The following is a 14,019-nucleotide window of genomic DNA, read 5'->3' on the forward strand; positions in this document are numbered from 1 at the left end:
CGCTGCTGCTGCTGTGGGGGGGAGGAGGGGGGAGGGGGAGAGGGGGCGGGGTTAAAGGGGAGGGAGGGGGATTAAAGGGGCGATGGGTTGGGGGGGGGGTGGGGACACGGGGGGGGGGCACGGACACGAGTGGGCGGTGTGGAGAGAAGGGGGGCACGGGTATGGGTGGGGGAAAGGGGCACGAGGTGGGACGCGGACACGAGTGGGGATACCGAGAGAAAGATGGGACACAGACACGAGTGGGGGGGCACGGACATGAGTGGGGGACAGGACACGAGTGGGGACACGGAGACGGGGCCACACGGACACGAGTGGGGGAAAGGGGCACGAGAGGGGACACCGAGACAAAGGAGGGACACGGACACGAGTGGGGGGACATGGACACGAGTGGGGGAAAGGGACACAAGAGGGGACACCGAGACAAAGGGGGGGGGCACAGACACGAGTGGGGAGACACGGACACGAGTGGGCGGCGTGGAGACAAGGGGGGTACGGACATGAGTGGGGGAAAGGGACACGAGTGGGGACACCAAGACAAAGGGGGGGCATGGACATAAGGGGGTGGAAAGGGGCACAAGGGGAGACAGGGACATGAGTGGAGAGGGACACGGACACGAGTGGGGACACGGAGACAAAGAGGGACACGGACACGAGGGGGGGGTCACGGACACGAGTGGGGGAAAGGGACACGAGTGGGGACATAGAGACAAAGGAGGGACACGGACACGAGTGGGGGTCATGGAGACAAGGGGGACACGGAGACAAAGGGGGACATGGACACGAGTGGGGGAGAGGGACACGAGGGGGGACACAGACACGAGTGGAAGGGAGTGGTGGACACGAGTGGGGGCACCGAGACAAAGAAGGGGACACGGACACGAGTGGGGGGCGCACAGACACAAGTGGAGGGGGGAAAAGGACACGAGTGGGGACATGGAGACGGGGCCACACGGACACGAGTGGGGGGACACGGTCACGAATAGGGGAAAGGGGCACGAGGTGGGACACAGACACGAGTGGGGGCACATGGACACGAGTGGGGACACCGAGACAAAGGGGGGACACTGACACGATTGGGGGTGACGGTCACAAGTGGGGGGCATGGAGACAAGGTGGGCATGGAGACAAAGGGGGGCACGGACACGAGTGGGGGGACACGGACACGAGTGGGTGGATGAGTGCAGTTAGGGGAACAACGGAGGGACAGGGACACGGGGGGGAGGGCACGGGGCCACGGGGGACACTCGGACACCCGTGGGGCACGGCGACACCACCCGCCCCCCCCCCGTGTCCTCTTGTCCCGGTGTCACAGCACCCCCTTGTGTCCCCTCCGCACCCCGGGAGCTGGGGGGGGGCTCCGACCCCACGGTGATGGGCACGGGGGGGGGACACCGCGACCGGATCCTGCCCGGCCCCGCGGGGACACCGCGTGGGTGCTGTCCCCAAAAACCTCGTGGGGGGGGTGAACCCAAAAAACTTCGGGGGGGGGGACCCCAAAAACTTCGGGGGGGGAACCCCAAAAACTTCGTGGGTGTGGGGGGGACACGGATAAAAGGGGAGGGGGCTGGCGGGGAGCTTAAGGCAGGCGCCGTGTGCGGGAGCGCGGACACGCGTGGGCGTGGGGGGGGTGCACGCGCGTGTGCTGGGAGCGCACGGGGCTGGGAAGGGGAGGGTGGGGGGGGGGGTGCACGCTCGTGTGCGCGTGCACGGGGAGGGATGCGCGTGCACGAGCCCGGTGCTGTGCGTGTGCACGCGTGTGCGTGGCCGTGCGCGCGTGTGCGCGGCGGAGCCGGCAGGGGGCGGCCGTGGCCGGGACACGGAGCCCGTGCGGGGCCGTGCGGGGCCGGGAGGAGGCCGCCCCCCCCTCCACCCTCCCACGGACCCCCACGGACACGCGGGGGCGGCCCCGGGGTCGGGGGGGGGCGATGTGGGGCCGGGTCCACGCGTGGGACACGGGACACCCCCAATCCCCGAGGGTGAGGGTGGGGAGGGGTCCCCCGCTGTGACCCCCTTGTGGGGGGGGGGTCACCACGGCCACCTCCCCCCGCCCTGATGTGACCCCAAAGCCTCGTGTCCGGAAGGGGCACGGTGTGGGGGACCCCAGCCTGGACCCCCCCCAAAAAAAAAGTTCTTGGTGTCACCGTTGTCACCGATGTCACCCGTGGCCCCCCCCACGCCACCCCGGCCGGGCACAATTCACCACGCTGCGCCACGCAGCCATGACACGGGTGGGGACCCACCCAGGACCCCCAAACCCAAACTGGGACCCCCCCATCCCCATTCCCTGTCCCCCCCCTTTGGGGCTGGCACCCCTTGGCACCCCGCTCGCCCCCCACCATCCTCCTGCACCCCCCCTGGCCGGGCAGAGCCTTGGGGTCCCGGGGTCCGTGGGGTGCCCACGCGGCCGTGGAGGCTGGGGGTTGGTCCCCGAGGTGGGGGCAGCTTTGGTGACCCCCCCCGGACCCGGCTACGCCCCGGTGCGGTGACACGGGGCCGGCAGGGCCCGCCTGTTCCTCTTTCCGCACAGAGCCAGCCGCAGGCGAGTGGGGCTCCGGGGACGAGGGGTGCGGGGGGGACACGGCGAAAGCACCCACGGGTGCGAGGCGCCGAGGGGAGAGGGCGCGGGAAGGGCGGCACGGCTGAACTGGGCTGCGCTGGTTGGCACTGGGAAGGGGGAAAGCGGCTCCGGTAGTGGGGCCGGGGGGGGGTTGGTGTGGCTGACAGCCGTCTCCCCGCAGCGGGGTGGCCATGGGGCACCCCACGGCCACGCTGCTGCTGCTGCTGCTTCTGCTGCTCCCCGCGGCCACCTCGGCCTCCTGCTTCTCCCCGGCGTCGGCCACGCAGGAGGATTTCTCCAACAGCACCACGGGGTGCGGAGAGCTGGACTGGAGCATCTTCGGGCAGCAACGCCGGCTGCTCCTGGCCCACAACGGCATCGGCTCCGTGAGCCCCACGTCCCGCGTGGAAGCCACGCTGGAGGAGCTGGACCTGTCGCACAACGCGCTGCAGCGGCTCCCCGGCACCTTCCTGCAGCGGGCGCAGAGCCTGCGGCGGCTCCTCCTGGGGCACAACCGGCTGCAGGAGCTGCCCGACGGCTTCTTCGCCTCCGCGGCCGCCCTGCAGAGCCTTGAGCTGCAGGACAACCCCCTGCCCGCCGTCCCCAGCAGCGCTTTCCACCCCAGCCTGAGCCTCCTGACCGTGCCGTGCCGCTGCGACGCGGTGCACAGCGTGCTGACCGCCTGCGCCCGCGCCGCCAACCTCAGCTGCCTCTGCACCGCGCCCGACGGCACCTTCAACGTCTCCGGTTTCTATGAGCGAGAGTGCCCGGGAGGCTCGGAGGTCGTGGCCGCCGCTGTCGGGGCCACCGCCGCCGTGGTGGCCGTGCTGGTGGCGGTGGCCGTCGGCGTCGCCGTGTGCCGCCGGAGGAGGAAGGCGGCCGCCACCGCGGGATGGGGCAAGCAGGAGTCCGCCGTGGCCCACGGGCAGCCCCGGTACATCAGCCACGGGGGTGAGAGCGGCCCCACTGCCACCACCGCCACCGCTGCTACGGGTGTGAGCGTGGCACCCGAATATGAGAACGTCTTCATCAGCCCCTGCGTGGGCACCGGCACGGCCCCCGCGCACGGAGGGACGCCGGGGTGGCAGCAGGCGCAGTACAGGTGAGCACCCGGCACGGGAATGTGGCATCCAGCCCCCGTGCAGTCCTATGCAATGATGTCCTGTCCCCATCCCATCCCATCCCATCCCATCCCATCCCCATCCCGTCCCAATCCCATCCCCATTCCCATCTAATTCTCATTCCCCATCCCAATCCCCATCCCCATTCCCATCCCATCCCATCCCCATCCTCATCCCACCCCACCCCATCTCATCCCCATCTCCATCCCCATCCCATCCCCATCCCAATCCCCATCCCATTCCCAACCTCATCCTCATCCCATCCTCATCCTCATCCCACCCCACCCCACCTCCCCCCACCCCACCCCACCAAACCCAAAGACCGGGCACTTTTGGTGCCAAACCCATTCTCTTTCACCCCCGCTGAGCCCCCAGAGCCACTCGGGGTGGGACAGGAGGGGGACATTTCCCCCCCCCGGTGACCCCCCCGTGCCCCCAGCCCGCAGGTGCCCGCGGACGACACCTATTTCATGGAGAGCGACGCCGGGGAACACCCCATCTACGCCAACACGGGGCCCCCCAACGAGGAGGTCTACGTCGTCCCCGACAATTGAGGGGACGGGGACTCCAGGGGTGGGGGGGTCACAGCTGCCCGGTGGCCGTGATGGGGAAGCAGAGGGTTGGGTTTTGGGTTAGTTTTTTTTTTTTTTTTTGCAATTAAAGCAAAACTGCTTTGCACTCGTTTCCTGCCTGGGATGGGGAGCGGAAGCGGCCGCTTCTCCCCGGGCTTTGCACCGAGGGGACGGCGACGGGTGGCCTCCACCAGATGTGGGGTCCCCGGGGGTCCCCAGGGCTGGGTTAGGGGTGCAGGGGGTCCCCCCCGCACCCTGCTGGGAGCATCGGGTTCCCAGTAAGGGCTGGGTGCCGTGGGGCACCCATGGCGTGCAGCTCCTCTTTTGGGGTGTCAGGGTGGCCGTGAACGTGGGGACTCACCGGTGGTTGGGGACACCCAGGAAATGGGATCGACCTTGCTGTTTTCCTGCCAAATCTGTCAGTTTGGGGTGAAGAGGAAAGGCACCGCTTTGGGGCAAGATCTCCAAGGCCATGGCTGCGAGGGTACAAACCCCAGGACGTGGCTGGAGGGGAAGGGGGACGTGAGGCCATGGCGCACCCAGGTGCCCTCCCAGCCCTGTGCGGGTCTCGGTGTTGCTCCACCGTGACGCATGAAATGTTGTAACTGCCCCAAATCCCACGCGTAGCTCCTGGTCTGCAGGCTGTCAACTTCAACCTGACAGAGCCACGTGAGGTCCCCAGGAAGGTCCCCAGAGCCCTCAGAGCCCGCGTCCCTGCAGCGGAGGTGCCAGGACCCTCAAGGACACGTCCCCATGCCCCTCATCCCTTAAACCCTGGTCCCCAAACCCCACGCCCCCATCGTGGTGGTCCCCATATCCCACAGCCTTCAAGCTCTGGCCTCCAAACCCCACATCCCGAGGGTGGAGGACCCCTACCCCATGTCCCTCAAGCCCATGCCCCCAAAGCCCACATCCCCGGGGTGGGGGTCCCCCCATCCCATGCCCCCGTCCCCCGGTCCCGTTGCCACAGGAGCCTGGAAGTGGCAGCAGCCGCTTCCCAGCCCGATGGCCCCGGGGTCAAGGCTGCGCCCAGCACCCGTTTCAAGGCCACAAACAAACCAAAGGTCCCTGGGACCATCGCCCAGGGATTACTCACCCGCTGGGCTCGCGGGGCAGGGATGGGGCTGGCCTGACCCCGGAAAGCCAGAGGATTTACAGGCAGAGCCGTGAGAAGCCACCTCCCGGATGGCCGTGGGTGCTGGGGGTGGGGGGACACAACGGGGACCACCGCAGGGCTCGGGTCCCGTGCGCCCCGGGGAGCTCAGCACCACCAGCAGCCTGGTTCCCATCACTTTATTGGTTTCCATTGCTACAGCGATCTGTTTTATGGAAATATACAAAATACAAAAGAAACAAAAAAACCCAACAAACTCCCAAGAACATCTCTCGCCGCGTGATACAATAAGTTAGCAATAAATAAGAGGCGTATAAATAAGTCTGGAACCAGAGGAAAACGGGCACCGGGGCGCGCTGCGGCCACCTGGGGACAGCCCCGCCGCCGTGCCCGTCCTGCCTCTGGTGGGAAGAGCCCGGCTACCAAAATAAAAAATGCTTTAAATAAGGGAGGAGAGGGTGAATAAGTTACGGTGGCCTGTGGAGTGGCAGTGATCCCAGCTGGAGACTGGAGGAGGGATCGTGTCCTCAGGACGGGGCTGAGCCGTTCCGTGCACGTTTCGTCCCCTGGGTCTGCTTTTTGGGTGCGCTGGTGCTCTGGGGGGGCTCTGCCACCACCCAGGGGGTCCCCGTCCGTGCCAGAGGTGAGGGGACTTCAGGCGCAGTGGCACTTGGTGACCAGCATGTCCTCGAAGACGGTGGAGACCAGCCTGCCCTCGCCGTCGTAGTGCATCAGCACCATGGGGTCGTAGGCGGCGGGCACGCAGCAGGGCGCTGGGGTGGCTTTGGAGAGGGAGTGCATGCGGGCTTTGATCTGGGCGTGCATGCTGGCCGGCTTGTAGTTGTGCGGGCAGGAGCCTTCGCAGAACCTCATGTAGTAGCTGTTGGGGGCGATCACCCAGTCCGACCAGCCGATGTCCTGGAAGGACACCTTGAGCGACTTGAGGCAGCACTTGCCCTCGCTCTTCCTGCACTCCTCGTCCAGCCCGCGGGCTCTCCGGGCCCTCGGCACCTTGGCCTCGAGGGTTTCCACCTCCAGCACCGATGTCTCGGCTCCTGAGCCCGCCGGCGAGACCGAGATGTTGGTGGTGAAGGCCAGCTCCAGCTGCAGCTTGGCCTCGGGACCGGCAGCCCAGCGCCGGACGGGCGCTGTCAGGTCCACGCTTGGAGTGTCGGGGTCGAGCTTTTGGGTTTGCAGGAGCTGGGGGGCTCCCCCGGGTCCCCCCGGTGCGTAGATGCTGACTTGGGGCTGCCCTGAGCCCAGGGATTGCTTGAAGAGCTTCAGCTCTGCTTGCACCACCCGCAGGCGCCGGTGGAAAGCCTCTGTGCGGGTCACGACGAGGTGGTAGCGGTAGGGACCCCGCGGGTCCTGGTCACCATGGGGGTCCTGGTCCCCGTAGGGGTCCTGCTCTCCTTGGGAGGGCTCTGTCCGGTGTCGCACTGCGGGGACAGGAAGGAGAGCTGATGTAAGAGCTGGAAATCCAGCCCTGAGTCAAGCCTTGTGGTCAGCTCCTTGTCCGGCAGCCAAACCACGCAGCTGCCCCGCGGACACCTCCGGGGAATTGCCCGCAGCCCGCGGGATCCCGACCCCGCAGGGTCCATCCCCAGCCTCCACCCCCGGGGGTGCCGGACACGCGGGGACCCCCAGCCCGAGCAGCAGCCGAATATAACCCCCAATTCCCCCAGGTTTGGTTAAAGCCCCGGCCACAGGGAGCAGCGGGAGGCGAGGGACCGGGCGGCACCACAGAACCCGCTTTTATCTGGAATTCACCAATCTTTGCGTTTTGCAGCCAAAGAGCTGGAAACGGCCACTCCTCCCCCGGCCCGAGCAGGGGAAGCGGCTGGGAGGAGGAGGAGGAGGAGAAGGAGGAGGAAGAGGAGGAGGAAGGTGACAGCAGCGGATTCATGCCCGATCATGTCCTAGCACATGCTGGGGCAGCGCGCGGGACGCGGCTCAGGGACGGGGCAGGACATGTCACCCCATGACAGGACATGTCACCCCATAGCAGGACATGTCACCCCATAGCAGGACATGTCACCCCACAGCAGGACATGTCACCCCAGCACAGACCCAGAGCCCACGGGGGGGGTCTCCCGATGGCAACGGGGCCACCTCTACTTACGGCTGGCTGTCAGGCTGTGCAGCCTCCTGGTCCCGGCCACCGCCACCGCCACCTCCTCCCGGCTGCGGTTCCCCATCAGCTCAGCCACCTTCTGCTCGTAGTGCTGCTGCGCCCTCCTGATGCTCTCCTGGTCCAGCCTGCGCCGCGGGGCGGGGGGCGCGGGCATCCCCAGCCGCTCCAGGATGCTCCTTTTGATGCTTTCCACCTGCAGCCGCTCCTCGTCCCACCCGTGGGGCCGCGGCTCCGCACCCCCCAGGAGCAGCAGGAGCTGCAGGCAGACGGCGGCGACCCCCAGACCCCGCAGCGCGCCCGGCAGCATCGCACCGAGCGGCCCCAGTTGCAAAACCTCTTGCGCAAAGGCTCCGCGGGCGGCTCTTATCGATGCCGCCAGAAGAATGAATGAAGAGGACCAGACCTGGCTTTATAGGAGCGGGACTTTGCCCGCCCTCCCCCCCCTCACCCTCCCCTCCTCTCCTCTCCCTCCCCGTCCCAGGGCTGCCCGTGTGGGTGACGCCGCGGCGAGCACGCGGCCGGGGCAGCGCAAAGCCCGGGGCTGCTCGCGGCGGGGAGGCGAGGAATGTTTCCTGCTGCCTCGCTTCGTTTCCCACCTCCCGCTCTCTCTGCTGGTGGCGGGCAGCTGCAGGGGTTCCCCTCGCCGTACCGGGGGGCTCGGGGCTGTTGGGGACAGCTGGTGGCCTCGCAGGTGGCACGCGGTGTCCCTGCGGTGACAGGGGGTGACAGGGGAGCACCGAGGTGTGCGGGCAGGCGGGTGCCGCGGCCAGCATCACGTCCAGCCCCGCGTCCTCATCTCCCTCCTTTTCCCCTGGCAAATTGGCCACGCTCACGGCTCAAGGTGCCCGTCGGGGCCCCTTTCTTCGAGCTCTTCTCTCTGCCCTGCAGAAAGGGGGAAGCGGAAAGCAGGGGGGGAGGCGGCTGGGAAGCCCGGCTCGTGCCAAGACGTGCGGGCGGGAGGCAGCGGGTCGGTGTTTGAACTTCTCCAAAAGCCAAAGCCGGGAGGTTCCCGGCTGACGACACCGCAGCCCGGCTTTGCTGCACTTCCCTGCCCCTGCTCCGGTTCCCTCCTGAAGTAAGCCCGGGCGGCGTTTGCATCATTGCTGAGGGCAGCCGGGAAGGTGCCGGGCACGCCGCGGTGGCACGGGTCCAGCCGGGGCTGCCCGAGCGCAGGCGAGCCCAAAGGAGAGCCGGAGCCACGGGATCCTCGCTTGGAGGAGGCGGTGGAGACACCGGGAAGGGCGCAGGGACGCGTCGGTGGGGCTCTCGTGGCACGAGGAGCTCCGTGGGGATCAGTGCGAGCTTTTTATCGGGGTGGCAGGGAGATGGGCTGAGCCCCGGGGGGTCGGCGAGGGGCAGAACCTGGCAATCGCCCCCAAAACGGAGGCGAGACACGAGGCTGAGCCATCACGGGGCCGTCCACCCCATCTCCAAAGGGATGCTTCAGCCACAAGCACAGGGGGGACACGAGCCCAGCCCCGGGGGGACGAGCCCCTCGCTGTCCTCCTGTGCCTGGGGACCTGGGGCACACGAGGCCGAATTTCCTGCAGCCGAGCCAAGCGCCCGGTCCTTAACTGCTCCCGCGGGGGGATTACCCTGAGCCTGGGATTTAGCTCTGTTTATCTCCAGCTCCTCCTCGGGAGCACGGGTTCAAGCATCCTTCCTGCCTTTTTCACCCAGATTCTCGAGGTTTGCTCGAGGCAAAAAGGAGAAGAAACTTTTCACCCGGAGCCACGTGAAACCGTCAGCTCATCAGCACGAGCAGCGTCACGTGCAGGGGATCTCCCCGCTCCACCCCTGCTCTGGATGGGGGGATAAAGGGGAGCAGGCGGGGACCCCCCCCAAAAAAAAACCTGCCTCCACGCTGCCTTTCCCTGAGCAGAGCCTCTTCCTGCCCCACTTTTGGTTCCTCTGGGTTGGGAACAGATCCCACACGCGGCTCCCGAGGAAACCTCAGCGGCGTCGCGGCTGGAGCCACCTTTCCTCCAGCGCTGCGCCCTACGGAGAGCTCAGCACCCATGGGTGCTGGCCTGGGGCCCCGCAGGGTGGCACGGCACCGCTGCCGTCCCCATCGCAGGCACAGGGGCAGGCACAAAGGAGGCTGAGATGGAGCAGCTCTGCGGGGCCAGCGGTGGCTGCTCAAGGCACCGCGCCACCGTGCCGTCCCTGAGCATCTCCAGCTCCGCGGCGCAGCCCCCAGAGCAATCCTCCAAATTTTGAGCTGTGTGGGTGTAGAACGAGATGTCCCCCCCCAAAAAAAAAACATCACGTCGTGCCTTGCCGTTGAGCAAGACACGGCAAATTCTACAATTTTGCAGTTCTGCTTTTGCAACGATTTTCTGAGCCGTGGGCGCGCCGCGTGCCACCGGCCCCTCCGCGGCTGACGCACGGGGGGCAGCATGTGGGGAGCATCAAAGTTGGCCGAAGCCGGATGTTTTTTCCCCAAAAGGCGCCAGGCGGTGAAGTCGGAGATTTACAGGCCGGCAAGAGCAATAAAAATTATCTTAAATTGCAGCGGCTGTGGGTGCCGAGTGACCCGTTAGGAAACTTCCCAGCGTGTCCTCACCAGCCCGCGAGATGCTTTATTGGAACAAAGCCTCGGCTGTGAGCATAGGGAGCATCTTCTCCTCCTTCCCTCTCCTTCGGCCAAGCCGTATTTTAATTAATTATTTTAATATTGGATTTATCCAACCTTTACCATGGGTGGAAACGGGGAGATTGGGCGACTGAAGCAGCAGGTGGAGCATCCCGTGGAGGCCGGCGAGGAACGGGCTGGCGAAAAGCCCAGCAAGAAGTTCAAAGCGGGAGCTGCTGAGCCCAGCAGGACGTAAATAACCTCCCTGCCTCCTGTCCCCACCTCTGGGCAGGATGCGGTCCAGCCCCGAGCGCAGCGGGGGCCATCTCCTGAGCCCGGCGGCCCCGCAGGAAGCGGCCCCGCTGCGAGCTGAGAACCAGTGCCCCAAGGAGGAACGCTTTCGGCTGCCACTTCCCCACCAGACGCCGCCCAGCCCCGGCCCTGCAGTGCTGGAGAAGCTGGAGAAGGGCTCGGAGAGGGAGCAGGACCCTGAGCGTCGCTCGCGTCTACCCGGTGCCGTCGCCGTCCTGCCCGGTGCTGAGCCGAGGGGTGCTGCGGGGACGGGCAGGGAGGAGCCCTCCAAGATTTTTGGCAGCAGGGGTTGGGATGGCTGCAGAGGCACCGAGCTGCCCCGCACGCTGCTGAGCCCCTGCTGCCAAAAATCTTGGAGGGCTGAAAACCTCGCAGGGGCCGGGCTCGGGGTCCCGGTGTCGCAGCCGAGCTCGGAGCCTGCTGGAGATGCTCCAAGTGGGAAATTCGGGTGCTGGAGGGGGTGGTTTCCTGCAAAGCCCTGCAGCGAGCCGGGCAATGATTTCTCAGGAGGTGTTTGAGGCCAAGAGCATCATGCACGAGCCCGCAGCGGGGAGGTTTCAGGCTCCTGTTTCATTCCAGGTGAGGAAATGGGCACGGAGAGCTCAGCCACAGCGGCTGGGGATGGCCGGTGCTGCTCTCGTGCCTTCCCCGCGTCACAATGAACAAGCACAATGGAAATCTTGCCGACCTTTAGCCAGTTCTAAACAAAACCCAACCAGGCCGGATCAGGTGAGCAACGAGCACCTTTGTGCTGCTGCTGCTGCTGCTGGGCTCGCGTCCCCCCCTTTTGTTCTGTTCACGGCATTTGCCAAAAAGCGAGGCTTCTGCTCCACTTGGAAAAGAGTTTTCTGACTTGACTGCACTCGTGGTCAAAGATTAACTCGGATTCCCAGACCCCTTTGACCGTGCAATACAGGAAATTACTCAAATCCCATGGCCAAAAATGGAAATCCCCGGCTGCTGCCCCAAACACCTGCTTACATCATCGGCCTCAGCACAAGAAAGTTTCCTGCGTGCTGCAAGCATCCCGCCCGGCCCCGGCAGACGGATTCGCACGGCAGGGGCACGAGGGTTTGGGTCCACGCTCTGCGATGCTCTGGGGTTGCAGGGACGCTTCCCCTTGGGACACGAAGGTTGGTGGCATTTGGGACCGCCGGCATTTGGGGCAGCTCACCCCGGCTGAGCCCAGCGTGGTGTTTGAGGAGAGGCTTTGGGGAGAAGATTTTTAATGTCAGGAGCCTCTCCCCATCAAAGCGGGGCCGTGCTGTGCCCCTCCGATGTCCCATCCGATGTCCCCAAGCCACCAACCTTGGGGTGTGCCTGGGGGAAGCTCCTGGTCCTGTCCCCAGCACCGGGACACGTCCCAGAGGAGCGCTCAGGAGGCAGTGCAGGAAGGAGAGCACAGAGAGCTCCCCAAAACCCTGCAGCACCGAGCCTGGATGGCTTCATCCACGGCTTGGATGAATTGTGAGAATGAAAACTCCCCAGGAAGCACAGCACCTTTTTGGGGAGCCCAGCATCCTTTTGGGGAGCCCAGCACCCTTTTGGTCACAGCCGAACCCCCAACACAAAGTCATCGAAGGATCCCAACCCCATCTTGGTGCAGGAACGCAGCACTGCAGCAGGATCACGGGAATATTCAGCAGTATTTGTGCTGCCTGAGCAGAGAGGGGACACCAAAGGACAAGGGGATTTAGGCCGCGCTTGGATTTTTTTTTTTTTGAGAAAGCCCCAGAAATAAAGTTATAGACTATCGAGAACAACTCGTTGGGTGGGGAGATGGAAATCCTACAGGCAAGAGAAGCTTTCCGTGATTTGCCACTGCTCAGCTGAGATCTGGCCAAGCAAACCCAAGCACACAGCAGAGTGGGGGGGTTAAATCCTCGACCACCTCCCAGAAACCTGGAGCCAGGCGTTGCGGTGCCCGTCCCTCGCCCACATGCGCAGCCATCGGGGTGAGAGGCAGAGAGAGCCACACCACGGGACCTGCTGCTGCTCCCCAAAATTTCGGTCCCGTGCCCGTGGGGCAGGAAATTGCAGCCATTCCTGCACCCCGGGGAGCCCCTGGGTGCACGATGGAGAGGAGGAGGGTGGGCACCCTGTTGGCTTCGATTCACGCGCCGGGGAAATGCGCCGAGGGCGCGCAGCCAGCTGGGCGCTGCCCAAAAATCCCACTTCATTTAGGGTAAGTTCAGAGGGATTTGGGGCAGGGGAGGAAGAAAAGAAAGAGAGCAGGCTCCCAGCGAGATGAGGACGTTGTGAGACAGAAAGCAAATGTTTCAGACCGATTGGGATCCACCCCATCGAGGGGGTTCCCCGGGGATTTGCAGCCCAGGAGCGCGAGCCGAGGATGCGCCGGGTTGAGCCGCGCGGCGTCCAGCACGAGCCCGAACCTCTCCCTGCAGAGAGTTCAGGTTTCAAAACGGCCTCATCAGCACAGGGCTGCGTGACATCACCCCGGGAACAGCACCTTGCAGGAAAGGCTTATCACCTTGTAAAGGCAGTTACAGCATGATTTCATCAGCGCCAGCTCACGCGGCTGCACGTGCTGCGGCTCACGGCCAGGGAGGGCTTTGGCCTCCCCGGCACCCTGTCAGCGCCGGGCAGCTGCCAGGGGGATAAAAGCAACTGGGAAGGGAATAAATTTAGGGATAGTTCAGTTCCTGGCTGTGCAGGAGGACCAGAGGGTTGGGCTGGTCGGGGCAGGTTGGGAAATAAATGCGCCCAAACTGAGCTTGGACATCAAAAACATAGGGAAAAAGCAGGGGTCCAACAAAACCCGCACGTTTTTCCTTTTTGATCTCCTCTCCAGCCACAAACCACAGGGCTGGGGGCACGCCGAGACCTCACAGAGCGGCTTTTGTGCCAGGAGCTCCTCGTGGATGTGCTCCCGAGCCCCATCCAAGCGCTGGGGCAGCCTCCTGCCCTCTGCAGCAGCAGCAATGGGGCTGCCCAGCCCGCTGCGGGCACAAGGGCTGAGTCAGGAGCCTGGTGCAATCTCCCCTGGCTGTTTCAGGTGCCAGGTGCCGTTCCTGGGCCGGGTGATGCCCAGCTCTCCTCCCATCACGGCCACCAGAAGCCCCCAAGCTGGGGCTGCCGAAGGAAACCTCGTCCCTGGGGTGGCTGCTCCAGCCCCAGCCGTTGGCAACGAGCACCGGGACAAATCCTGCCCGCTGTCTGTCTGTCTGTCCGGCCAGCATCGGCTGTCTGGCAGCACCATCTGGTGGCACGGGCACCGCACCAGCTCTCCCCACGTCCCCAGTTCGCTCCCAGTCAGGACCAGTGGCCACGGGGCTCTCTGCTGAAGGCACCTTGTGTCACCCCGATGGCACCAGAGGGACCCAGCGAGGCGAGGAGGTGCTCTTGGAGAGAGCTCGGGGGAAAGGGCACGATCCCAGGGACTGTGGCACACAATGCCACGCTGCTCGAGAGCCTGTGCTGGATTTTGTGCCTTCTGCTGCCTGGTTCACCCCACCTGCATCCCCCAAGGGTGCAGAAAGTCCCTACCACCCGAGAGAAGGAGCAGGAACCTCCCCAGCTGCCATCGCCACCGAGACCCACGTGGGGACAGCGAAGGGCGCACAAAGCCAGATTTTCATTTTTCATTAGCAGATATGGAAAAGACCAAAGAGAT

The 14,019-nt window shown here is 65.2% G+C and overlaps 2 protein-coding genes across 2 annotated transcripts; one reads left to right on the forward strand and one right to left on the reverse strand.

Annotated features, from left to right (window-relative positions):
• Positions 1–2,748: 2,748 nt before the first annotated feature.
• Positions 2,749–4,271, forward strand: LOC116499243 (leucine-rich repeat-containing protein 25-like). Its single transcript, XM_032203923.1, has 2 exons — positions 2,749–3,659; positions 4,118–4,271. The coding sequence occupies exons 1-2, from the start codon at positions 2,749–2,751 to the stop codon at positions 4,230–4,232; spliced, it is 1,026 nt and encodes a 341-aa protein (XP_032059814.1). The 3' UTR covers positions 4,233–4,271.
• A 1,747-nt stretch (positions 4,272–6,018) lies between these two features.
• Positions 6,019–7,805, reverse strand: GDF15 (growth differentiation factor 15). Its single transcript, XM_032203924.1, has 2 exons — positions 7,487–7,805; positions 6,019–6,803 (listed from the first exon to the last, which is right to left on the reverse strand). The coding sequence occupies exons 1-2, from the start codon at positions 7,803–7,805 to the stop codon at positions 6,019–6,021; spliced, it is 1,104 nt and encodes a 367-aa protein (XP_032059815.1).
• Positions 7,806–14,019: the final 6,214 nt, after the last annotated feature.

Source organism: Aythya fuligula, chromosome 26, assembly GCF_009819795.1.
Source record: "Aythya fuligula isolate bAytFul2 chromosome 26, bAytFul2.pri, whole genome shotgun sequence".
NCBI lineage: Eukaryota > Metazoa > Chordata > Aves > Anseriformes > Anatidae > Aythya > Aythya fuligula.

Excerpts from the sequence above, each read along its gene's own strand:
- GDF15 (XM_032203924.1), bottom strand. The coding sequence starts at position 7,805 with ATGCTGCCGGGCGCGCTGCGGGGTCTGGGGGTCGCCGCCGTCTGCCTG. Across the intron at positions 6,804-7,486 it reads GCACAGCCTGACAGCCAGCC|TGCGACACCGGACAGAGCCC; the intron begins GTAAGTAGAGGT and ends CTGTCCCCGCAG.
- LOC116499243 (XM_032203923.1), top strand. The coding sequence starts at position 2,749 with ATGGGGCACCCCACGGCCACGCTGCTGCTGCTGCTGCTTCTGCTGCTC. Across the intron at positions 3,660-4,117 it reads TGGCAGCAGGCGCAGTACAG|CCCGCAGGTGCCCGCGGACG; the intron begins GTGAGCACCCGG and ends CCGTGCCCCCAG.